This window comes from Rhopilema esculentum, chromosome 17, assembly GCF_057945365.1.
Source record: "Rhopilema esculentum isolate cy_ngs chromosome 17, ASM5794536v1, whole genome shotgun sequence".
Classification (NCBI taxonomy): Eukaryota; Metazoa; Cnidaria; class Scyphozoa; order Rhizostomeae; family Rhizostomatidae; genus Rhopilema; species Rhopilema esculentum.
In genome coordinates this window covers 1,439,709-1,466,080 of record NC_142831.1, presented here as the reverse complement: position 1 = coordinate 1,466,080, position 26,372 = coordinate 1,439,709, and the positions used below count along the sequence as shown (strand labels likewise).

Here is a 26,372-nt window from a genome sequence, read left to right as displayed (position 1 = left end):
TGTAAGTTTATCTTACTTATTCAAGGCCAGGTCTACAGACTGACAACAGCACAGTTGCTGAACTGAGAATTCTGTCTGTTCTTTTGTTATCACAATGATCATTTTCCGTCGTAATTCCTGAATCTTGGACCCAGTCTTTCACAAACTCTTTTTCCAAAGACCAGTCTTAAAACATTTTTTTCTTTTTATAAGATGAATTATTAAAGAAATTTTAGACCCGAAATTTGTGAATTTTGATAATTAATTGAAGAATAATTGCCAGTTCGAATTTTGTCGACAGTTTGACTTTTCATCTCAGAGGCGGATCCAGGTGGGTTCCTTGGTGCACAGAACTCAGTCAGTTTTCCAACATATAGCTAAAAATAGTGTAGCCTGAAACAAATGATATTTAAACTAAAAAAGTGAAACCTACAAATTATGCCTTTTACCAAAAAGTTTTATCACAGTATCTTCAAAATCTGAAAATTGCCTTCAAAATCTGAAAATGTTTAATGTAATTTGTTCGTCCTTTTCCTTCTTTCTTCTCTGTCGTGATTTAGAAACGATTTTCCAGACGCTGTGGAGGACAACAGCAGTCAATCCTAGAACTCGGAAATAAACGTTTTGTGCCTTGGAAGTGATGAATTGAAACAATGAAATTTTTGTTTGGAACACGGATGGAACTCAGTCAAAACAGCATCTGGAACTCGGAAATGATACCATATTTGTAAGAGAGCTGTACAATAGCCAGTAGTTGATTGACTACCTATCGTTTCTGAAAAATTGAAAAATTTTCACAGAGGCACTGTTTTGTCGGAAAGGTGTCTAGATTTAGTGAGTGGATAGTAACCCCACCCCCCCCCCCCTCCCCCGTCAATGGTACCAAAATGCATAGATATGAATGATAATGTGTCTTGGGCACAATTATCAATGCATTATCTGAAAGTCCCTAACCTTGGCCTGGAACTCAGTCAGGTTTTTTCCTGGATCCGCCCCTGATCCTAGAAAGATTTGAAAAATTTATTTTCTCGCCAACTATGGTGGCGACCTTCACCAAACCCCTCAAACTGTCTTGTAGGCATAATGATAGCGAAAGCTTACCAATATGTCAAAATTTATTCAAAATGTGGCCAGAAAATTTGACTTGCCAAATTCAATATCATGATGGAACAAAAATTGTTTTTTCATTTTTTTTTTTTGAGTTACATAACCAGAAAGATATTTGAATGTGTGAAATGAGTAAATCTGTTGAAAACTGGCTGAGATATGGCAACTTGAGCACAGGTTCTGACCCGGTCAAATGACTGCAATTTTTTTTCTGCTGCAAATTTGATGAACTATGCCAAAATAGCAGAAATCTGTAGCAAACTAAACTAAATTTTCTGGTCATAGCATATTCAAAGAAATCGTGGTGTTCTATCAAGTTATGTGGTACAAAGTTGAAAGTTCTAAATTACCTCACGTCTAAATATTTTTATGGCGGCACAATTAAAAGCTCTATTGTCGCTCCTCGCCAATCCTAGACGCTTCGGAAATTGGAAGAGTTTCGAAACTAAACGAGAAAAGGATTCGAAACTAGACGAAAGAAAACAACTCATTCAAGCTTGAGGCGACAATGAGGGATGGAGGTATAAGCATTAATCTGTAGGCTATTTTTGGAAAACTGGACGAGCAAAATGTGTAAGTTAGTTTCATTTACTCTGATGAAACCCTGTATGCCGGGGCGCAATATTAGTATTTGTTTAATTCAGTTTATTTTGGAAAATTTATCTAACCATATTGGATTCTCGTCGCCGTTTCGCTTTGTTTCTGAATTTTATCCTCATATTTATATTATATTCATTGCAAGATTCACAGAATCCAGCGGACAGCCTATCCTGCGGTTCTTCCTTCTCACACAAAAAGTGGAAGCACTTGGTAAAGACATCTTCATATTTAAGTGTACACCTCTTCAGAGCGCGGCGATTTCGAGTTGTCTTTTACCTGCACGTTCATTTTCGACGAGCTTTTGGCGCCCCTTTCAAGACTTGGATCGCCTTTGGCGCGCCCCTGAATTCTTTGGTTGCAGGAGGGGTACGTGCCCCCTGTTCCCCGGGGGTACTCCCATTATGGCCTAACAGGGGGTCCAGTCAGGGTCAAAGTGGACCAAAGCTAAAATGTCAAAAAATTACCATCAAATGGTAGTCTTTTTTGACAATAACCCTCAAATGATAGGATGAGGATGGAAATTATCCATTTCTTTGTACGCGCCTGGTCCTTCTTTGACCAATTTTTCGCCATTTACACTCTTTTTTTAATAAGAACAATTTTATAAGAACACGAGCCTCAAAATTGGTCAAAAGTTAAGAACAAATTGAGAACAAGCTGAGTCTGAGCTTCTACAAAATGCAATTTTGAACAACGTTTTTTCTGAAAATCGAGGATTTTTAGCGATGTGTGGGTGCTTTTTCGTCGAATATTCAAACTTTTCGGCAAATGAAGGTTGTCTCACGCACTTTGTGGCAAATGAGGCCTGAACACCTCCCTAGAGCGAAAAAGCTAGCACTCGCACTGCTTACACCCTATTAGATTAGAAACAAATTAAGAACAATCCAGCCTCAGATTTTCGAAAAAATTAAGAACTGTCAGCCTGAACTTAAATTTACTGGTTCTTATAAAAAAAGAAGTGTACTGCAGTTGATTCGAGAAAGATAAAATCTTGCTAATTGTCTATAAAAAATCGCAAGCTGAGCTAAGCCGTTGTGTTGTTAGCGAAAATGGGCCATTTAAATCAGACCCTAAAATCGACTAGACCCTCTTGTCAGGCCCCCCTGAAGGGTCCTGGCCCCACCGGCTACCATGCCACTGTACAAAATGCTAGGTCATTTATTGACAATAGGTCAATGAGGCGGAAGAGTTGACCAACAGATGCTGAGTTCTGCTTCTTAACGAACGAAATGATTTAAGGATATCCACATGACGAAGGCCAAAAGATGCGTTGTCACATCATCTTGTTGTGAGATTATCCTCTAGGTATTTTTGTTTTAGAAGACCGCACAGAGAAGTGGAAATATGTGTTGTCCATTTGTAGATAGCATGAGTAAACTCGGAAGTTTTGAGGTTCAGGAAACGTGAATCGTGATAGCAGATCAAGATTTGTCCTATGGAGAATAGATGTCAACCCAACGAATACTCTGATAAGGAGATTTTGTCAAATTGCATTATGAACACGTTTTCTCTCATTCGTTCCTGATAAAAAAAACTTACCTTGGCCTAAGCGCCAGTGCCTTAGATTTTTCTTTTTTTCAATGGTGGACATTTAGACTCCAGGACTAGGAGACGAAAACAATTTATTTTGCTAAAAGCTATTGTTTTGAAAACTTTGGGCTAAAACAAAAGTCACACGAAACAAACAAACATCATATTAAACAAACATGATATCACCTCAAAGCAAAGCAATATTATTTGATGTAGTTCAAACAAAACTTTTCATATATTTTCATTTCATTGTAGCAAGGGCTGCAGCCTTGTACCCTGGGCAGGCACTGCGGAGCGTTGAGAAAAGTGGGGGGTCTAAAAAAAGTGGGGGGCTAAAACCGTATAAAAAGGGGCTTTTCTGGTAGTTTGATACTTAATATTTGGCATTTCTTGCAAAAAGTTGGGGCTAAAGCCCCCCAGCCCCCCTTTTTCCGTCGTGCCTGCTGGGTGCCAAACTTCCTCTCTTCTCTCCTCCACCGCACTCTCCCGCAACGCCCCATATCCTCGACGCCCCACTTGACGCTCTGGAACCCAGGGTAGCAGCCTTGCAGCGGAAAGAAATTCAAGCTCTAAACATACCGAAATTATGCAAAGATGGCAAAACGTTACCTATATCTGACAGAAAGAAAAGGATCAAAGTGTTGGCATAGGGAAGTAAGGGGCTGGTCAAATTCTATATCAATTATTTGTAAAATTGACACTATACTGACAGCTGAGATTTATCTGTTATAACAAGAATTATGCACGCATTGCACTTCTGCTAAGGTCATATATTGATAATTGTTATGCTAACCTACCAGATCTACATAGGAAAGTAATGACAAGGGCATTCAGGGGTAGAAAAGTAGAAAGTAATGATTGAAAAGAGATTTTTGAAATGCCTTTCTGATTCTACATTATTATATTTAATAACAGTTTGCATCCATACTTAAAGTTTAAGATTAAGGCCCTAAGATCCTATCGACCTTTTCCTCCTATGAACTTTTTAGAATTAATTTCTAATTTGGTGTTTCTATCCTTTCTTTGATAAAGTTACTTTATCCTCAGGCTTCACGAAGTCCCTAACTTGCTGACATCTGTCATTTTGTGGTGACTTTTGACACGAAGTACTTGAAGTGTTCGATTTTCAGGGACTCGGTATTGCGGTGGATGGAGATCCGGACTTGCTGCGGTGTTTACTGGAGATTTTCCTCAACATTTGGGAAGAACAGATGCTTAATTCAGCTAAATGAAAAGCAGTTTTCTTTTTCCTGCCACAGACGCGCGTAGCTGTACTGATTCTTTGGTGATGGTTACGAAACATTTGGATGACCCCTCCTTAGATTAGTTGATGCCATTCTCACCAGTGCGCTGAAACCAAGTCAGTAACTTTTTGAAAAATCTGATCATTGCTTCAATCGATTATTCCTTTTTAACACGTGAAATTGAATCTATTGATCTGTTTCATTTTGTGTAAATGAAAACTTTAAGTAAGTAAGGTTTGATGTTTTAGTAGCGGAAATGGTGTTTGCAGTTTCCATGCCTCATGAAAAGGCCAAGCGACAAACAAGCCTGTATGTGAATCCCACCCCCGCTAAAAATCGTTGGTTTGGTTGGAAAATTTAAAACCAAGGACCTTAATTTATGTGCAGTTTTTATTCCAAGTATTTTAAAATTGTGGAGCTTTTTACCACTTCCTTTTCAAGACACCCTAGTGATACTGAAAGCGTAGTCAATCCAAACTCAGCTGACTCTAACATTGCGGATTTATTTTTTATCTATCATCTAGTTGTAAGGCCAAAAATGCAAAATTTCAGATGGCACTAAGTTATGTTTTCTCTGGTCTGTTGATCACAAGCTGAAACTATTGGTGTGGGGCTTATTGAGATCAACTTCGCCTTTATCTTGGGAAGAAGACGTCAGTGACATATTTTCAATTTTGTTGATAGCAGGTAGAGCAGCGAGTTAACGCTTGCTTCAATTTTCGAAACGGTATAGTGAGTTAAGGTTCTTAAGAACAATTTGCATCGAAAGTTTTATGAGGCCAGAAAAAGCATAGATAAAGCTTTGCAATTTGATTTAGTATGTTAGAAAAAGCTTCATCATCAAGTTAGAAATTTACACGCTTTTCTTTCGCAGTTTCCCGATTCACCACCGTCGTAGACAACAAAACACTTTCGTTTGAATGTTAAAGGTTTGTGCAATGCTTGATATTTCGATGATTTTCTGAACTAATTATTTTAAATGCTTTTATTTAATAACTTTCTAAATAATTCAAATATCAATTGATAGATAGGAAGAGCTTAACACTGAATTTAATTTTGCGTGATCGTTACTGGCTTGCATTCTTCAAAAAATTTCATGTTTATTGCGTTAATGAAGCGTTTATTGTTATCAGCCTTTCAAACATTTGATAATTTTTTTCATTATATCCTATTTTCTGGGCAACATTTTGTTCAATTTTTTTACAAGGAGTGAGGCTCTTTATAAATTTGGTTTTGAGATCCAATTTGTCTCAGAATTTTCATGTTCTGGAGAGGTGACTACAGCTGGTAACTTCTGATATCCTTTAACCTCCTCCTGCAATTCCTTTTGTTATTGATTAATTAGATTATGAGCATATTTCAACATCCAATTTATCATTAGGAATCCCAGATAGGAATGGCCAAGGAAACAAAACAATATTGCACATTCTATTGAAATAAAACAATTGAGTTTATAAACTTAAAATGTCAGGCATCATGATATCAAATGATTTAAAAAATGTTTTTAAAATGCAACCTAGTGCATACTTGATGAGATAGCATGGAATGTAGAGTACATACCAGATTTTTCCTGTGAAGCGTAAAACCATATGTTGTGGCCCAGTTTACTGGCATTACACTGATCCCATAATATTGATTATTTAGCATATTACATATCTAGCAAATGAGCTGTGCAAAACTGGGGTTTTGTCAACAAAAGGATGAGATAAGAGTTCTTTTAACAACATAAGTTTTTGTTGAATATGACAAGCCAGAGATTAGATCAACTTCACTATGCCACACATTTCAATGTGGAGGGGCCAAGTTCTTTACATCAAACTTTAATTTAGTGCTTTAAAACAGGTTCTCTATAGCAATGTTTTTGCTTACCAAAATAGTGGGGGGCATGGCCCTTCTGGCCCCTCTGGTCCACCAATGACAAGGGCCCTGCAACAGTTCTCACTTAGATATAAAATCAACATACAAGTACAAAAACACGTGCAGTGTGCCACATGCACCTTTGGGAATGACTATTTATTTGACAATGAACATAACACAACAGTTTTGTTATTTAGAAACCACTGTTGCAGCATTTGCACCGCATGAGTTTTGACAATTTGTTATTTTGATGGGGGTAACTAAAAGCATTAGCTAGTTTAACTCTCTGATTAGGATTGCCGGCTTCATTGATTGGGCACAGACTGACCTGGATTTCTCTTCAGTGGGATTAAAATGGTCCTGCAACCTCACAGCTACCATTCATACAACATTCTTAGTATTTATATGTATATTCATGTCAACAGAGGCATTATTTTTGGCTAGGCAAGTTTAAAAGCTGCTACTTGAATGCTTCTTCCTTCCCACCAGGATGCCAGAATTTTTTGTTTGGTCTCATGAAGTAGGGTAGCAGGTTGTAATAAAGTTTAGTGGTAAGCTGCATATCGCAAAATCATTCAAAATTTATTAGTTCCTAATCTTATTTTTATAAATCATGACATACCATCTTTGCCAGCCTTTCATTTGAGTACATGCAAATGGTCACCACAACTGTCTTTATTTCTCTCTAATCCTTCTGTAGTATCTTCCCAATTACTCTTTCAAGCCTTGAAATGTTCTTTCCAGCCCTTGATCTGATTTTCTCTTTCTTTGACTCTTTCCTTTTTGTGTAGTACAGACCTTTATCATGCACTTTTTAGTTATTTTTGCACAATATCCAACCCAAATCTGTTTTGCTTTATCACCCTTCTTGATTATGCCATTAACATATCTTATTTCTCTTTTTATCTTTTTATGTAATGCTCAACATCACAAATTTGCTGTGATTAATCTAAATTAGAGTATTGAATCGATAATTATGTAGTCAAAAAATTAATAGCCCCTAAAGGACTGGAATTTGTTTTTCGTTTGATTTAGGGAACAATGGTAGAGTCTTTTTTTAGTAGTAGTCGAGGAGCAGGTTGTGGAAAGTAGAGTTGAATATTTTATCTATAAATTTGTTGATAAAAGTGTACACTTCTGATCTATAAAGCAGAAAATTTCTAAGTTTGCAAGTTTCAGGTTTAATGTGATCATCAAGGAGCAATATTTTTCATTGAATTAAGACATGGATACACAAACACATTAAAACCTTGGAATCTGTGATTCAAACCCTACCTTTGACTAAACCATTACCAACTCTTTTCAACCTTTGGAGTTCACAATAGCATTACTACATTAGCTTCTTGAGATCTTCCATCAATATGATAGGTCAGTAAAAACCACAACTTGGTTTTACATTTACATGCAAAAGGATATCTGAACAATGTATTCAGAGTATTCCTCCATACCATTGAAGGTTTTTTTTAATTCCTAATGATAAAATTTTTACATCATAAATCTTATGGTTTCATTTCCATCTATTGTACATCTGCTCTCAAATTTACAATGCTAAAAGGCAAAATCCATGAGATTTGATATGTTTTTCATTTTTTGTCAACTAGAAACCTCTTAAACCAATCTATGCAGTGCATGTATTGCAAGGCTTTATATCCATGAAAGGGCAAGATGAGCTGGTTATAACATTTCCTTTAAAACACCCAGTACAGAATGGATGACCATAGATAAAAAGTTAAAAGCAAATGAAAGTGAAAGTAATCTACTTGCTTCTTCTGAATAATTCTTAACCTTTTGTATGTGCTAAATTCCTTTCTTTTCCAAAGTCTTTAGTTGTTGTAATTACTAAACATTTTGGTTGTTGTAATATTTATTCAATAGATTGTTACCATTCGTTGGTCTTGAACATAAAATTTGGGTTTATTTTATTCCTTGTATGTTTGCTCCAGTTGTTTCTTTTTTCAGCAAAATGCTCTCTCTAATTTGACACCTTGATACACTAGTATTATCATGTTTGCATTTTGCTTTTTTCACCATTTTTTTGCATTTTGCTTATTTACTGCTCATAAGGAAATTGAGGGAAAATTCCATTACCACACAACATCTTGGTTTTTGGAGGATTGAAAGCTACTTTCACATTATTCCAACATTGACCTTAACCTTTATTTTGATGTGGTTAATCTAATTTTACATAATAATAATTTAAAATTGGGTGTGCTAACATAATAAAACATTTAATGCTTGCTTTGAAAAGACAACAAGGTTTTGAACCTTTATAAAGGAGAAAATTAAAGATTTGAGCATTCTGCTGTTTATATGTCATGTAAAAGCTCTGCATTAAAGATAAGAAACATTTGACTGACCAATGGTTTTAAAGAGACATCTCACAAGAAGAGAAGTATAAAATTTTGAAACTACATCAGCAGAAACTACATTCTCTCAATGAATAATCTTTCTCTCTTCAATTCTTGAAGTAAATGAATTAATGAACGATATCTCTCAATGATATAGAGAATTTCATGTCTTCAGATAATTTCTAAGTCCTCTATCTTTTCAAGACTTGCAGCCACTTCTCCTAAATTGTTAACGTAAAGATATGCATAGTAGCTATTTTTAATTGCCCTACTTTTTTCAGCAACTTTTCGATAGACATATTTGCCTCGGGCATCAACTGCTTGTTTTTGCATTGCTTTCATTGAAATGACAAAGGGCAGATTAAGATACATCCATTCCTGATGGGTGGTTGTAAATTCCTAGCTTTATTTTACTCTAATTTTCACTATTATATCTGAAAAATGTTTCAGTTTTCAGCAATAGATTCTTTGTGATCAGCTTTCAGCTATGAAATTTTACAGCCATATGTCCTAATAACCTCAGAATTATTCAGTAGTTTCAAGTTCTCAATTGTATTTACAAACATTGTATTAAGAAAAGCCATTTTGGGCCTCCACGGTAGCAGTGTATTTGCAAATATGCAGCTTTTGTTATGAGTTCACTTAGAAGGATAATGATAACAATATCAATGTTCATACAGGATAACCTCTTCAACATAAAAAGTACTGCTATTTCTACACGTTGCAACTATGATTTATTACAATAAATACGTTAAAACTGAAATATGGTATTAGGCAAAACCGTTTACGTTTAAAGGATAAATCAATTTTCAATTTTCCAAACAAAATTTGTTAGTTTATGTTTAAAGAAAGGAGTGAGGACAACCGGCGAAGGTTGCTAGGGAGTTTTTTATATACCTTGGGACCTTCAAACCAAAAAGCCCTTTACCTGCCTCTGTTCTAATTCTCAGGATTTGGGTTGGATATTTTTTATTGCAAGTTTTATGATTATGGTTCAAGGGTTCAAGCAATGTTTTCATAATTGCTGCAGATGTTTTCCTCGGGCATTTAAAAACCGATAGACATGCCTTGAATTTCTTGTTGTTGTTGATTGACATTTATTTTTTTATTTATGTGCAATCTTTCCGCTGTTTTCCATAAATAATCTTAATTAAATAATCAAAATTTTGACAGTTTTAGCTAAATTTAGGGCATCAGTAGAGCAGACTGGGTGTAAAAATTAATGCGAGCTCAAAAGTAGACAAGGAGCAGTTGAGGGGGATTCGAGGTAAAGTGGAGACAAAAATATTTTTGCTTGAAGCAGAGACCCTATCTACTAAGCAAAAGAGCAGCCCCCCCCTCCCCCCTCATAAAAGTTTCTCCGATAAGATTAATATTTCAGTTGCACGCTGGAAATCATAGATATTTCACTCACATGTCTCAGTCGGTTCCTCTGAATCATACTGTTGTGGACGGATTAAAACTCGTAAATAGATTTTCGTTATTTCACCTTTTTAAGCTCCTGGAATCTAACGCTAGAAGAAATTTATCAACCAAACGGGTATGCTTACATGCCTGTGTTAATGGAAATTGGGAAGGACTGGGGTATATTGTTCTGAGGAATTTATTACACTCTTTTTTTATAAGAACCAGACAATTTAAGTCCAGGCTGACTGTTCTTAATTTTTTCAAAAATCTAAGGGTGGATTGTTCTTTACTTGTTCTTAAATTAATAGGGTGTAAGCAATGAAATTGCTAGCTTTTTCGCTCCAAGGAGGTGGCCAAACCTCATTTGCCTACAAGTTTGAAAATTCATCAAAGAAGCACCCACACATGGCAAAAAATTCCTGGTTACTGAAATGAAACGTTGCCTAAAATTACATTTTACAGTAGCTCGGCCTCAGCTTGTTCTTAAGCCGCATCTACCCGAGCAAGTTTTCCAAATTTTCTTTGAGAGAGCACTTGTTCAAAAGCTCGCGTGCTGTTTTTTAGCAAGTGCACTTGACTAGTAGAAAATTGTCATGCAAAACTTGCCCGTGTAGATGACTTGACAAGTAAACTTGATGAATTTGATTCAATTTCAGACCCTCTTTCCGCACAAGTAATTGCTTGTTGTTGGCTGTCATGGCCGCCACGAGGGTTAATCTGGACCGATCAAGGAACGTCAATGCTCATGGAAACTCTGCAAAGCCGCGAAAGTATTTTGAATACAAAGCAGATAGTGAAAAAATTTATAGGCCAATGAAATATTATCGCCTGCTAAGATTTCCAATGAAATTTTCGAAGACTACAAACGCAGAATTCTAACCGTTGGACTTACTGAAAAAAATTCTGAAAACTGCCTGAGTCTGTGAGTCTCAGTTCTCCAATCAAATTTTCTGCTAATCCTTTGATCTGCCTGCGACGATGGCTCGCCCAAGGTTTAACCCACAACTTTGGCTGACTTTTTTTCTTAGATTCATAGAAAATTAGTAGTGCTGCAGCTGTCCCACACACGAATAAAAGTTTCATCTTTGTTAAAGGAGCTATTTTTGCTCATGCTACGCCCCGTCAGAAAGCCAGAGCTAATTTATAATTCCACTTGCAATTACGCAAATAGATATTGTCAAAGAGATTTTTTATCTTTCTACGCGAAATGTGTAGATATTGTCAAACATAACTTGTTTATAATCTACACAGGCAAAGAAACATGTCAAGGAAAATTGTCAAGGAAAAACTGCTCGTGTAAATGCGGCTTTAATTTGTTCTCAACTTTTGACCAATTTTGAGGCTCGTGTTCTTGCATTTCACAGTAGCTCAGCCTCAGATTGTTCTTAATTTATTCTTAACTTTTGACCAATTTTGAGGCTCGTGTTCTTACACGCTATAAAATTGTTCTTATAAAAAGAGAGCAGCTGGAAAAAAGAGTATTTGGGTTTTCTTTATAAAAATGTTGCTGAAATCTTAGATGGTCCGAGAATAAAACGTTAAGGATAAACAATTGTGATCCATTTTGATAAAGGAAATCCAAATAATGTGATTTTCAAAGAGTACTTCAATGACGCGAAGTAAGAGAGGATCAGTACCAGAACTTCAGGTTTTATTCAGGCCCACGAATAAGATAGATTGGTTTATATGTGTAGCTTATACCTTTTCTTATTGACCCTCCACTACTCCTTGTCTACTGTTGAGCTCGCATTGATTTTATCCACCAAATTGATTAATCCATTGCTATAATTGAGTGGACGATATTTTTCTCACCGCATGCCTGCAAATTAAAAAAATATTTGGTATATTTGTTTTTGGTTGTAATGTGTTGTCTTTAAATGTGTAATTGCACCGGGGTAGTTATATGTGTTTGCTCTCCATAGTATCATTCAGTAAATTTAGTGGCTTAACGAGTAATATGTATTTTTTTTATTTTCATTTACCAGAAATGGCGTGAAACATACTTTTCTACAAAGCCGTAATTTGTCCGTTTTTAGTTTTTTAGTAATTTATGACAAAAGAAATATTTGAGCGCTCTTTGTTTCTGCAGTTAAGAAGTGAAGCTTGATTTTTATATGCTTCCAGAGAGTTTTATATGTGTTAAAGAGAATTGTTGTTGACTCTTTTGAACTTCATTTTAATGTTTTTCTTTTTCTTTTATAGGGCAAGTTGCAATGTCTGATTTCAAGAATACAGATACTGAGCCCCCCGCTGTAGTTTCTCAGTCGCCCCAGGGTCTTGCCATCCGTGATCCAGGGGTTTTATCATCAAGCCAAAGTTTTACTGAAATTGAATTTGTTAATCGTCATACAGTTGATATTGGGATAGGTGCGAATTTTATTGACTTTTTCACTAAGTTTTTCTTTGTATCTTGTTGTCAAAGATATGGATTAGTGCATTCGTACAATCATCGTACATCCTTTAGCCTGAAGATGTTAATAACAAGTGGCAGACACCTGGTCGCCCAAGATATTTTCGAAAACAATAGTGGTTTGTTCTAAAGCAATATGCAAATGTGACGTCATTTTATCAAAAAATAGATTTGCCCCCTCCCAATATTTCACTAATTGTCCGCCACTGTTCATAACAACCAAATATTATCGTTATTTGAGTATTCGTAATGAAAAGGCAGCTAATGGGCAAAATGCTTTTCCTTGAGGGGGGGCAGGGGGGTGATATTACGGAATGGCCGAAAAGCCTTCCCGCTCAATCCAATACTGCATCCTCCCTAAGTAATTAAAAAGCATATATTTAATCTATTTTTTATTTTTATTCTTTGTTGTGTGAGACTTTGCAAACCGCAGCTTTATAATAAAATTTGTAATAAGTACCACGACCAAAAAGACATTTGACAACTCTTTGTTACATCGTTACATGTTACATGTTTGGAGCGTATAACTTTAAATTGGTTTAACATACTTTTAGTGCTTTTATATCATTTTTATAATCAGTTTTATCGCTCTATTGCGTTGTTTGTTTTAAGCATTTTTGCTAAGCAATCCTCACTCGTATCTTGTTCTACGTGACCAGGAGATACATATGGCGATGTTAAACTTGCCGGTAAAGGAAGAGATAGACGCCATCATCACCATCGCCACCACCATCGCAATGGCTCGCATCGCAGCTTCGACGCCCCGGATGGTGTACGTGACGGCTCACGTGACAGTTTACGTGACGGCTCACGTGACAGTTTACGTGACGCTTCTCGTAGCTCAAACCGTGATAGTTCTCGAAACGGCTCACGACACTCCACGCGCAGGCGCTCTAGAACTCGATCAATTCGTGAGCAGGATCCAGATAGGCCAGTCACCCCTCCTGGGGAAAGGGTAATCAGAATTCTTGGGGAGGATCAGTCCACTGGGGATCTAGGTTTAACACCAAAACCTATATTTTCCGAAATGGAGGAGTTGCTTTGGGAAAATGGGGATTCAGTGTGGCGCGAAACTGCACGTTGGATAAGATTTGAAGAAGATGTAGAAGAATCGGGTAACAGGTTCTCAAAACCCCATGTTGGGACATTATCACTCCATGCTTTGTTTGAGTTAAGAAGCTTCCTGTTAAATGGTGCATTATTGTTTGATGTCGATGGGTCAACGCTAGACCAGATATCAAGCATTGTCGTTGATCGAATGATCTGTACAGGGAATCTGGCCCTGAAGCATCGTGACAAGGTGAAGGAGACGATATTGAAGAGACATAGGCACGCGTTTGAAAGGGAGAAGAAGGAGAAAGACGAGAAGAAAAGGGACGATGATAGAAAATGGACTGAGCATGGAACCAGAAGTAGAAGTGAACCAAGTGGACTGATGAAACTTCCAATCATCAGATCATTTGGAAGCCGAGCTTCATTCGCAGCTGACAACCATAGCGATAGCAGCAGCTTGATGAATCATGATCCTTACATGCTTGGTAAAGCAAACATTCATTTCATGAAAAAGGTACCACCTGGTGCAGAAGCATGTAACATCCTTGTTGGTGAAGTGGACTTTTTAGACAACCCAGTGGCTGCCTTCATTAGACTTTCGTCAGCCAATGAGCTTGGTGATTTGACAGAAGTTCCTGTACCAACTAGATTCATCTTTCTTCTTCTTGGAACTGTTGGAAACCTAAGAAGATACCACGAAGTTGGAAGGGCCATCGGTACCTTGATGTCAGACGAGGTTTGTTTTTTGTAATCAATATAAAGGTTTGCTCCAACACGATTCTTAACGGTGATGGAAGCACTGTTCTTCTTGACAAAGGCTACTGCTATTACAACTAAATTTCAGAAAATGACCCTTAAGATTAAATTAAATTTTATGGTTTGTCAAGTAGTATATGTTTCCATTCGAATGGTCACTTACCCAATCCCCTTGATGGAAATTATCACTTCAAAGGCACACCTAAATTCTTAAAGAACCCGATATAAACCAGAATCAGAAAAGAATCAGACTTAATCATAACACTAGTTATATGACATTTTGCTGATAACCGTGTTTTCAGCCTAGATTTCTCCCTATTGCTCACTGTGCTCTCTTTCCCTTAATTCAGGTCTTTCATGAAATTGCCTACAAGGCTGCTAAAACAGAGCATATCATTGCTGGCATTGATGAGTTCCTTGATGCAGTCACAGTCTTACCCCCTGGTGAGTGGGATCCGTCAATCAGAATCGAGCCCCCAGATCACCTTCCCTCACAAGAAGGAAGAAAATTCCGTCAACAGGATGTTTGCTGTCAGCCTTCAAAGGTACGAAGGGCTCTTATTCATCTTGCCAGTTTTTTTTTCTGTTTGTTTACGCAGGCACCGCGGAGCAGGGGGGCTGAGGAGGCTTTAGCCCCCCCCCCCACACTTTTTGCAAAAAATGCCAAATATTAAGTATCAAACTACCAGAAAAGACTCTTTTTATACGGTTTTAGCCCCACACTTTTTTTTAGACCCCTCACTTTTCTCAACGCTCCGCGGTGCCTGTTACGTCGTATTTCGCATTTAACTACAACTATCTACTTAGAGAAATGTAGTGAGATTGAAAGCATTATCGTCGGGGAATTATTAGAGATCAATGTAGCTGTCCTTTATTTCATTTTGCGTATTGCTTGGAACTGGCTCTACTTTTGTGGTGCCTGTTTTTGTGACGGGTCTCTTGAGACGTGGCACCCGTTATTTCGGGTGTCCAATTTGTTGAACTGTTTTGAGGTGTCCACTCTTGTTAGTTGTCACATATGATGTTGAGGGGTCCAAGGGGAAATTCACCCCTGAAAACAGTGTGTGAGATTTCAACCAAAACAAAAGGATTCCCAGGGATTTTCTGATAAAACAATAGCATTTCTACCAAAGGTGTACGAGGTTTTCATGGAGTTATTCGCCTCTCGAAAGGGTCCGTTATTTCGTGGTTTTCATTGCTTTTAGGTACTGCGATTGGTCCCGTGTTTGGCGGTGTTCATGTTTTAAATATGGATTGATATTATTTTTAATGGTCGCTTTCCCGTATCTTTTTTAGTAAGTAGCTTCCGTATTGCCGATCTCTAAAGATTGATACTGTTTATTCCATATTAAAACATTGCAATGTTGTGCTCTTGTGATTCCCTTTGAAGGCTATATAAAATTCATTCATGTTTGAATGGCTCTCCCAGCTGAGGCTAACCTGTTTTTCAGTCGCATCAAATGTCTTATTCCTTAACCCGTTAAAATTGCTCTTTACTATTTTACCAGTATACCATATCACCAGAGCTTTATTTAACCTAGATTTTTAATTAACACAACCGCATGATATAAAGTGGTCTACTGAAAAGTAATTGGTATCATTATTGTTTATCCATCCTAGAAATCGGCCCTTCAATTTTCTTCATTACAAAAAGATTTAAGCATTTGTTTTGAGCTCGTCATACTTGGTGCTACTATGTGGTTTCTGTCAAAACCGAAAATCGGCTTAACTGCGATTGCGGTTTCCGATCTTATTAGTAGAACCAGCAATTATATGCATGCACCAAGCTCAGTAACAGAAGTCTGTATGAAAAATAGATCCAATTGTAGAATCAATTTGCCGCAGAAACGTAGCTTTTCGTTTTCTTTTGCCATTGAATAAAGTTTAACAGTAAAGAATTTCGATTCAAATCATCTGCTTCTTTTGTGATAAGCTTTTCATTGTTGATGTATAAAGAGGATTTATGTGCCAATTTATCACAAATTTGTACCAGTTATGTCATTGTGACTTTGATTGCACTTTTATGTCCTAAAGTTCCTTCAAGAGACTACCTTGCAATAGTGGAACCTTCATTAACGGGTACCTTTCGAAAATTGCACATATATTTGTTCCTATTGGTCAAAAAACTTTTGAAGGAACCTCTATGCAACGGACACCTTTATACTACAGGACATTGGCACTGGTCCAAATGGTGTTCATGATGTGGAGGTTCCATTAAATGCGTTTTGAAAAATAGAAAGATTTATCAGACTTGCCCATTTTATTGTGGACACGAAGTTATTGGTCCAATCATTTTTTTATTTACGGAATATATTTTTCTAAAGATTCTTAGCGCGAAAAGTTAAAAGTAGGAGCCCAATGTTAGAATTATTAACGTCACATTGAAGAAACTCTTAAGAAACTATGAGTATTGAAATTACCAAAGCGTTAGGTATTTAACTTCGGCATTTGTTTCTTAAAAAAAAGAGAGTGTAATTACAATAAGTGCTACATTATTACCTCTTTTCTGTTTTGCTTTCTTTATTCCTTTGCAAAAATGTTGACGAGGGACACACATCTGTATTCTTGTTCTAAAAGAGTTGTCTAGTGATGACGTCACAAAAATCTATTTTTAGAATTTTTGAATTTTTCCCATAACCTTAAAGAGCGTCTTTACATTAAATACCTCTAAATATTTACATTAAAGAACCTTAAATACCTCTAAATATGCAAACTCAGTTAAAGATATTACGAATTGGCTGGGATATGACCAGATGAGCACAAGCTTTGGCCCCATCAAATCTCTGTAATTTGGTCTCAGTTCATAACTTCAAAAATTAAGAAACCACTGTACTGATACTGCTAGGAAGAAAAAGCAGTGACGTTGCTTTTTATCGTAGCAGCAATTGCCAGCTGAATCACTTTCCTTACTGCATTGCAGGTTGATGAGGAAGAAGAAGAAACGAAAATGCGCGAAGAAGCTGGCCTGGTTCGGTCCGGAAAGTTTTTTGGCGGTCTTAGAAATGACATTAAGCGAAAGAAGCCCTGGTTCATATCTGATTACAAGGACAGCTTGTCTGCTCAATGCATCGCATCATGGCTATTTCTGTATTTTGCTTGTCTCACTCCAATTGTCACTTTTGGTGGGCTTCTTGGTGCTGCTACCGGTCAGCGCCTCGCAGCCATCGAATCTTTGCTGTCTGGTCTAATCTGCGGAATTGGATACGGGCTTTTCTCTGGTCAACCACTGACAATCCTCGGATCTACTGGCCCAGTGCTTGTGTTCGAGTCGATATTTTATGAATTCTGTGAGTCCGTAAAGTGGGACTACTTATCGTTCAGGTTGTGGACTGGGATATGGATCGGTATCTTTCTCATAATATTGGTGGCAACAGACTGCAGTGCTTTCGTCTGTTATATTACCAGATTCACTGAAGAGAATTTTGCCACGTTGATTGCCTTCATTTTTATGTATGAAGCCATCGACAAACTTCTTAAGATTCGCCTCGATTACCCAATACACCCTCCATCGGATGGCATGAATTGTTATTGTAAAGCCCCTTTAAATGAAACACTGAGAGAAATGTACGACTGGTCGGCGGTTGCAAACTCAAACTGCACCAATGTTGGTGGTGCTTTGTCAAGTGGCTGTTCTTATGAGCCAAATGTCTTTTTTATGTCGGTTCTCCTTTTCTTTTTAACTGTGATCATAACATTCAAGCTGAAAGGCTTCAAAGAGAGTTCCTTCTTTCCAACAATCTTCAGGAAGTTCGTCTCAGATTTTTCAGTCAGTCTTGCAATAACCATTATGACACTGTTCGATTATCTCGTCAGTGTTAAGACCCCGAAGCTCCTTGTTCCAGCAAATTTCGCACCCACGTGGCCAGGACGTACCTGGGTAATCCCAATTTTAAACGGCAATCCTTGGTGGACCATTATCGTTGCGTTTATACCGGCTTTGCTTGCAACAATTCTAATTTTTATGGACCAACAGATCACTGCTGTCATCGTGAATCGACGTGAGAATAAACTTAAAAAAGGCTGTGGGTATCATCTTGACCTCTTCGTCTTAGCGTTTTTGGTCGTCATATGTTCAGTCTTGGGCCTCCCGTTCTTTGTCGCTGCAACTGTCCTGTCAATCAACCACGTTAGTTCATTGAAGCTAGAAAGCGAGACGGCGGCTCCTGGAGAAAAGCCTCAGTTTCTCGGAGTACTAGAACAAAGGGTCACCCAGTTGCTGATCTTCTCCACCATTGGAATTTCAGTGTTCTTAGTGCCAATTCTGAAACTGATTCCAATGCCTGTATTGTATGGTGTTTTCTTGTACATGGGAGCATCAAGTTTGAATGGCTTGCAGTTTGTAGATAGGCTGATGATTATGTTGATGCCATCGAAATACCAACCAGATCTTCCTTTCTTGAGGAAAGTCCCAATAAAGCGTGTGCACATATTCACCATGGTACAACTAGTGTGCTTGGTTCTCTTATGGGTGATTAAATCAGTCAAACAGACAAAGATGCTCTTCCCAGTCATGTTAGTCGTTCTTATCGTGATTCGCAAGCTCTTGGATCGATATTTCTCCAGGCAGGAGCTCCAATCCCTCGACGATATCCTGCCAGAATTCAAGAGAAAGGAGCGAGATGAGGAAGAGGAATGTGCAAATGACGAGGAAGATGACACGAAGAAGCCACCACTATCACCTGATGGACAGGCCAACCTCAAGGTATGCCAGTCAAATTCATTTCCCGTTCCTTTTCTTGTAGAGGTGACATACCATATCCTTGCTTCCCCAAAACATTGTTTATTGAATAGTTCTCCATCTTAACGGTAATCAACCAGGCAGGATTAGAGCTCATATTTCACATCACTGTTTTTATTGGTATTTACTACCTAGCATTAGAAGGTAGTTTTAGGACACTGTGTTTATCGCGCGGTGACCTGGTCCTCCCTCTATATGTGATCATGTGACCACACCTCGTGATTCCTACGCCCGGAAGTACAGAGAGCTGGCGACTCCCCACACTGTTAAGTAAAAGTCTGGTCATATCAATGACTCGAACCACAGACCCTTGATGTGTACGATCCTAATCACTGCGCCATCCTCGCACGAGGGAAGAAATGGGTGCTAATGAAAATTTCTAAAATTTTAGTGTAACCAACCCAGATTTCGGCAGGCAGTCTACCTATAGGTTTAGGATGGCTCAGTAGTTAGGGTTGCTTACTACAGAGCAAGGATCCGTGGTTCTAGTCCCTGACATTACCAAACTTTCACTTAGAGTGGGGAGAGTCCTCAGCTCTCTGTAATTGCAGGCAACGGAATCAAGTTCAGTTCATTTCAGTTTTTAATTTTGAAACTCTGCTACATACAAACATTTTCAAAATAAGCTAATTAAGTGTAAATGAATATGAATACAAACAATAACAAGGATGTTAAAAAAGTAGTAGACTTGCATGCAGGAATTTCTAAGGAAGGGGCCCTCTCGATAGATAAACTAATCGAGAAGAGAGCACTCCCTTTTTAGATAAGATTCAAAATATATTTAAATATTGTGGATTTATGACAAATATGCAAAACATCAAGCAATTATATGTAAATGTGGGTTTAAGGTACTTCCGGGAAGTGTGGTGTGGTCACATCCAGAGGAATGACCAGGACACTTGTTGATAAGCATAGCTTCAAAGTCTCACCTAGATAGGAATGTATATTCAGTTATAGGAAACAGGGGGAAGTCTTACATCCAAAGACGAACAGATTTTTAAATATCGATAGCAATGATTTCTAAAAATATTTTTAAGATAACTTCAGTTTTTCCTGCGCCTGCTTTAACCAACATCCCGCCCCCGACGCATAAACCTCCAATATTTTGAAACCAAAGGACTGCCTCTTTTTTGCATTTGGCTTTAAACTATTGTTACATTACCAGGTTCAAGGGTTGGGCGTTCCTCTTTAAAAGCTTGTGCGTTTCTTCGAGAAAGTACTGTAGTCACTACTTAAAAAGTTACTAGTATTGAAAGTTATATTTATTAAATTTGTTACCCTTCCAATTTTGATACTGGTAAGTACAGGGCTTTACAATTTTTATTTGCTTCATTGAATATGTGAGTTATTCGCTATTTTATTAACTATTGTTGTTTTGTTGCCAATCTTTGTTGGGCAGTGGCGATGACCGGAGGTGGAGGGCGGCAATTGGACCCTTTTCCTGAAATTTGTCTCTTTGCGCCCTTTCTGGAAGTCGATCGCAAAGAAGCTACTGTACTTAGGGGAGATTCTATTTATACTCTTAGCATCATGTTATGCTTTTTGTAGATCCCGATGGTGTCTGGGAATATTATGAAGATATCCGTTCCTGTGGAAGATCCAATCAACATTTCTGAAGAAGTGAAAAGATGTGGCGTCTGGAAGACAGTGAATTCTTCCAATGAGCTCGCAGAGAAGCAAGGACACAAGCGACATGGCAAAAAGAGTAAACGGCCCAAAGAACATCACAAGTCGAACAAAAACCCGAAATTGTCGGAAATTGAAGAAGAGAGCTTTCTCAAACCTTCATTTGATCGTGATGATGATGATGATGATGATGACGATTCTCATGGTGAATTCATAACAATCAAGATCGATAAAGCGTCACCTGCAGTCTCAACGAATAATATAAAAGACAATGAGGTGGAATCCGCAACTGCTGAGGAAACAGTGTAATTGAAATCGAGGCAGCAAACTGCAGATTTTTAACAAAAGGAATTTGATATTATGCTAACTGTTGCGAACGGCTTGAGTGTGATAATGAATATAAATATATATATGATTAAGCACCCAGTTCCATAGGCTTCGTCTCGCCTCTATTTTAGTCTCCCTCACCTTTTCTTTGTTTTCCGATTGTGTCATAGCCATTTTCATTTCCAGAACACACGTGGCTCTATCTCTGGTGCCATCTATCCATAAAATAATCAGTGGAGAGTATGGCTTTTATGGCGATAACTGAAACTTTATATGGGGAGACACAAAGACTTCTTGTTGCCAAATGATATCATTTTTGTACTCTTTTGATTCAAGAGAATGTGCATTGCTGTTACTCTGAAGATAGTGACTGCCCCCTTGCTCTCCATCCCCCTCCCGGAAGGAGCTCCCCCTCAAGAGTCTATTAGTGATTTCAACTTGCTGTATGCATGCAGGAAAAACCTAGTTAAAGCCAAGCTATTATTGTTGCATATATCAGCTTGTATACTATAATGTTTTAACTGTAATCGTCTGATATTGCTGGCTGTTTTTGCTTGAAGACTTGAGCATAACTGTATGTCTCCTACTTATTGAAATGCACAAGACATTAATCGATACGCATTATGCACCGTGTTTGGTAGATAAGGGAAGTTTCATTTCTTACTTGGGAAGGGACTGGTTACAAACACCACGGAGTTGGTTCATGCAATAAGAAAGTTCTACGATCATGTTAGCATTTAATAGAATGATAAATTAATTGAAATTTTCATCGCTAGTTATTTAATATTTTGATGTTTGTATAATTTGTTAGTGCTTTGTAGTGATTAGATTTTGTGTTTAGATCGGCAAGCGTTCTGCATCTTCACACAAGATCAATGTTAACTTAATGCCAGAGGTGGAAGCTTGGTAACGCCAAATGAAGGTAGGCCATCACAAGCAGAACATTACAATGATTGTTTGTGAGTAAGGTTTACAGAGCTTTAAGGTACAGTTAGCGGGAAGAATGAACACCTACCTAGACTTTGCGTTAATACAACGTTGGCTTTTCCATTAGGGAGAGTCCCTTAGTTTTTACAGTATGGAGAATCCCTTGGCTTTCTCTGTATGGACCATAAGGAGCATTTTCCATGAATTTTTCGTCACCTTTGACAAAAAGCTTTTTGTTGTCAAGTATAATGCCTCAAATGCCCAAATATTCTATTTGCCTAGACACCATCGTCCATTGATAAACTCATGACTACGAAAAAACAAAAAATCGATATGCTTAACATCCTCGTATGCAATTATCGAACTAATCTTGTTCCACCCCATACCCCTTTTGAGTTATACTCATTTTTTTCACTATGAACACCTTTATGGAACTATCGCCACGCTTATTATCAGAAGCAATTCAAGAAAAACTTGCTACTACTGCTACTCATTTAGATATCCTTTATAAGAACCCATCACAAAATCGCCCAAGAAGTTGTCATTGTATTCATAGCACACTGCATTAGTAGCGCAGTAACTGATATATCTGTACTTTGAGCTCGTTTCTTTTATCAATGAATAAATATATCATGCTTACAAGTTTTATTCTTGCATTGTCTCTGTATGATTGCTTTCTACGTGATGGAAAGAGGAATCCTTTCGACGAAAAGGTGTTCTGTTTCAGGTTATGTTACGTGTTTACGTTTCTAAAAGGTAGCTCTTATAGGTATTTAAGAACCTCTTACCCAAGAAAAGAAATTTAGGAAACTGATTACTAATTTTGAGCTTGGTTTCTTAATGAAAAATGCGCGTGCGTGACAAGGTGAAAAGGGGGCAAAGCTAATGTGCTCAAAGAGGCTGAGCCTCCTTTTCAATGCCAAAAGTAACCATTACAACCTCGTGCTATTATTTTTACGGAATTTTTTGTGAGGGCTTCCTTGTTCCTCATGCACCCTGTGAATGGTATTCTAGTTACCATTCTATGCTCTATAGGCTGGTTCAGAGCAAAGAAAAAACAAGCGGTTGTCAGGCGTTTATTTTCAGGAAGGTCAGCAAACCCTTATTACGAGACAATCGTGTTATAAATTTCGATTAATTGCTAGGGTGACTATCGCAAATTATTGGAAACCTATTCTAAGGACTTCATTTGAGTATTTCTCTCGGTTAAAATAACTTGAGATTCAAAAACAAGTCTATGTTAAAAAAAGAAATGGAAATGAAAATGAATTATATGATAAGTTCAAAGCAACTTTAAGTTTGAGAAACTTAGCCAGAAAACGCCCATTTTTAAAACTCAGAAGCAACTTTTCTATATCATTTTGTTACTACGGACTACCAAAAAAGCATTTTTACCGAATCAAAGCAAAATTTACCTAAGAATACAAAAACATCTGGGGGCGTCGCACCCCACAGACACCACGATAAATCTGTTATGTTATGTCATGTCATGTTATGTTATGTTATGTTATGTTATGTTATGTTATGTTATGTTATGTTATGTTATGTTATGTTATGTTATGTTATGTTATGTTATGTTATGTTATGTTATGTTATGTTATGTTATGTTATGTTATGTTATGTTATGTTATGTTATGTTATGTTATGTTATGTTATGTTATGTTATGTTATGTTATGTTATGTCAGCATCTATGGGTATGCATAGTGTAAAAGAACTTTCTTTGCCATGCGGTTTTATATACTATTTTCTACTTTAAAAGCTCTTTTGCACTTTGATTTTAAGAAACCTTTTAAGACTTCTAGTTCTAAAATCAACTAATATGTAGATAACTTTTTTGGCTTGATTTGATTCGATTAAATTCAAATTCTGTTGCAAAGCAAAGACTAGCTGCATAGGTAGATTATAAAAAACAATTACAGAACACAACATCAAGCCAACATTCCTCATATTTTAGCTTTTTGTTGTCGCGACCTTTTTACTAAGCTTGTCAAATGTTTCTGGTTCATGGAAGATGTTTGTGCCATCAGCAAAGAGGAAAAATCTTAAATCTTTCGAAACTCTAACAGAAAGGGAAGGATCTTAGCATTGGTCTCTGAGACACACGACTTGTACCTAATCTTTTGTCAGTCTGAATTTCTACCATTGAAATTCAGAATTAACTCCCTCGAATTTTTTCATATTTCTACAGTTTCTGCATAGAAGCCTTGAAAGAAGTTATTTTTACTTTTCTCCAGTTCATTTGCTACGCGATTTCGAAATTTGTTTGTGAACTTTTTGCTACGTAGTTTCTGAATCTTTTATAGGCTATTTTTGTGGTCGATCGCGAATTTTCATCAGAGCTTCCCCGCAGAAAGAAAATGAATGTTATTAGCTCATAGTTTATTTTGTTGTAGCTTTCCATTTTTGTGCAGTGAATGTCTGAATTGCAAGATGGTTCTCATTTGGACCTGACCATGACAGTTTTCTTAAGGAAACAGAAAAACTTCCCAAAGAAATGAAAAAAACATGAAAAAGAAGCGTGGGCCTAAGCAAAATTAGTTGTTGAAAGTTACCACATGTGAAGATTGGATTTTGAAATTAAGGTATAACTCTTCAAAGTTATTTTGCATTAAAGATTATTTCTGATCTGATATGATATTTTCCTCACGGGTGCTTTTCCTCCTTTAGCCTCACAATGAAATCGCTTTTTCAGGAATAAATTTTTCTCCTAGCATTTCGAGATTCACTCATAAACGAAAACATTGTAAAATTTTCTTGTCGATTCATTTTCTATCTAACTATCCGGGAATCACCAAAAAGGAGAAATATCATGAATCTGACGATTCTGGTTCTCTGCCAATCTGTCGAGGATCGTTCGACGTCTGATAATGTCCATAAAGCAGGTGATGTAATAACCACATTCGAAAACATAGCGACATTCAATTGTTGAAATTGATTGTTTAAAAAATTTGCTCTATTGATGGATATCTCGTAACTCCTTTAAAGGCCTGCAAAATAACAGGTGAACACGTGATTTTAACATTGCTTTTTCAATATTAAATGAAATCAACACGTGGGTCTTATGGAAGCTCCACTATTACGTTGAAATGCCTGGAATTTTTTGTATCGCTTTGTGTAAGGCCTAACTACACTAAGACCCTAGACATAGGCGGGTTCTGGAAGGTAATAGAATAGTTTCTTGGATAATTTCCCGTGAATAGCATACACAATAAGTATTCCCTGATTCGTTGGTTGCGTGTTAAACAAGAGTTTTTCTAGTGCTTTTCTGACTATCGCATTGAAAGATTACTTCACTCTTTTTTCTAAGAACAAATTTTGTAAGAACACCGAGGTAAGAGCATGACCAATGAATATTAGAGAAAAACAATGTGTTTTTGTAGATAAATCAATACGAAATAAGAAAAACAATAAGCGCAATCGAGTCTCAATTTATCCAAAAAATAAGGACATCGACCCTCAGCAGAAATTATCTGGTTCTTATAAAAGAAGTGCAATGTTCTGAAATTTTCTCTTTTCCATTTGTGACTCATAATCTCAACAGCACATGTTACGTTTGCCAAGACTATTTACAGAATTTCCAGTAAATTTTCTGATGTCCTGGAAACCGACATATGCCTTCCTGAATGACCGACACCCAATTCTGCTTGAAAGGATAACGTAATATGTTTATTACGTTTTTCTCATAGGCAGTTACTGTGAATAGGGAAAACTCAACAGAATTGAACATTAATTGTGGTGTCCCTCAAGGGAGCATATTAGGCCCTTTCCTCTTCTTGCTTTATATTAGTGATATATATAACTCCTCAAAAGTCCTTGAATTTCGTCTCTTTGTTGATGACACAATATTTGTTTGCTGATAAAAGCCTAGATACAATTGAACAAACAGTCAAATATGAAATGAAAAATGTTTCTGAATGGCTTTCAGCTAATAAGTTATAATTTAATGTAGCTAGATCTAACTTTCTTATAGTAAGACCTCATAAAAACAATAGAAGCATAAGCCTAAAAATAAATGACGAACATTTAAAACAAGAAACTTTCTCAGAATACTTTGGTGTATTAATCGATGAAAAACTTAACTGGAAGCATCACATAAATCAATTAAATGCTAAAATGTCTGAAAGTATTGGTATATTTTATAAGCTAAGACATCTTGTACCAATAAGCTAAGACTTCTTAACTGGAGTTGTGCTAAAAAAACTCTTGAACCATTAAAATAGGCTGACGTAAAGCTGTCAGAGTAATAGATTTTGCTTCTTACACAGGACACACAGAACCAATCTTCAAACGTTTCAAGTTATTAAACTCTATCTATACATCGAAACATTAAACTCTATCTATACAAGCTCGAAACAGCGAAATTTTTTTCCAAATAAGCCAGGAAAATCATAGTAGCTTTCTTCAAAAGGAATTTATCAAAGCTAGTAAACTACATTGCGATAGTACGAGACAAGCGTCCGAT

The 26,372-nt window shown here is 37.0% G+C and overlaps 1 protein-coding gene across 1 annotated transcript; it reads left to right on the top strand.

Moving 5' to 3' along the window:
* The first annotated feature begins 4,316 nt into the window (after positions 1 to 4,316).
* LOC135683445 (electroneutral sodium bicarbonate exchanger 1) lies at positions 4,317 to 22,557 on the top strand. The gene is made up of 7 exons (XM_065198696.2): positions 4,317 to 4,576; positions 5,335 to 5,389; positions 12,275 to 12,439; positions 13,142 to 14,271; positions 14,642 to 14,836; positions 17,212 to 18,993; positions 20,578 to 22,557. The coding sequence occupies exons 3-7, from the start codon at positions 12,286 to 12,288 to the stop codon at positions 20,962 to 20,964; spliced, it is 3,648 nt and encodes a 1,215-aa protein (XP_065054768.2). The 5' UTR covers positions 4,317 to 4,576; positions 5,335 to 5,389; positions 12,275 to 12,285; the 3' UTR covers positions 20,965 to 22,557.
* The last annotated feature ends 3,815 nt before the right edge of the window (positions 22,558 to 26,372 follow it).

Bases quoted from the DNA above. Each gene is read 5' to 3' on its own strand.
- LOC135683445 (XM_065198696.2), top strand. From the start codon at position 12,286: ATGTCTGATTTCAAGAATACAGATACTGAGCCCCCCGCTGTAGTTTCT. The intron at 14,837-17,211 runs GTACGAAGGGCT...ACTGCATTGCAG, and splicing joins TTTGCTGTCAGCCTTCAAAG to GTTGATGAGGAAGAAGAAGA. The intron at 18,994-20,577 runs GTATGCCAGTCA...TGCTTTTTGTAG, and splicing joins ATGGACAGGCCAACCTCAAG to ATCCCGATGGTGTCTGGGAA.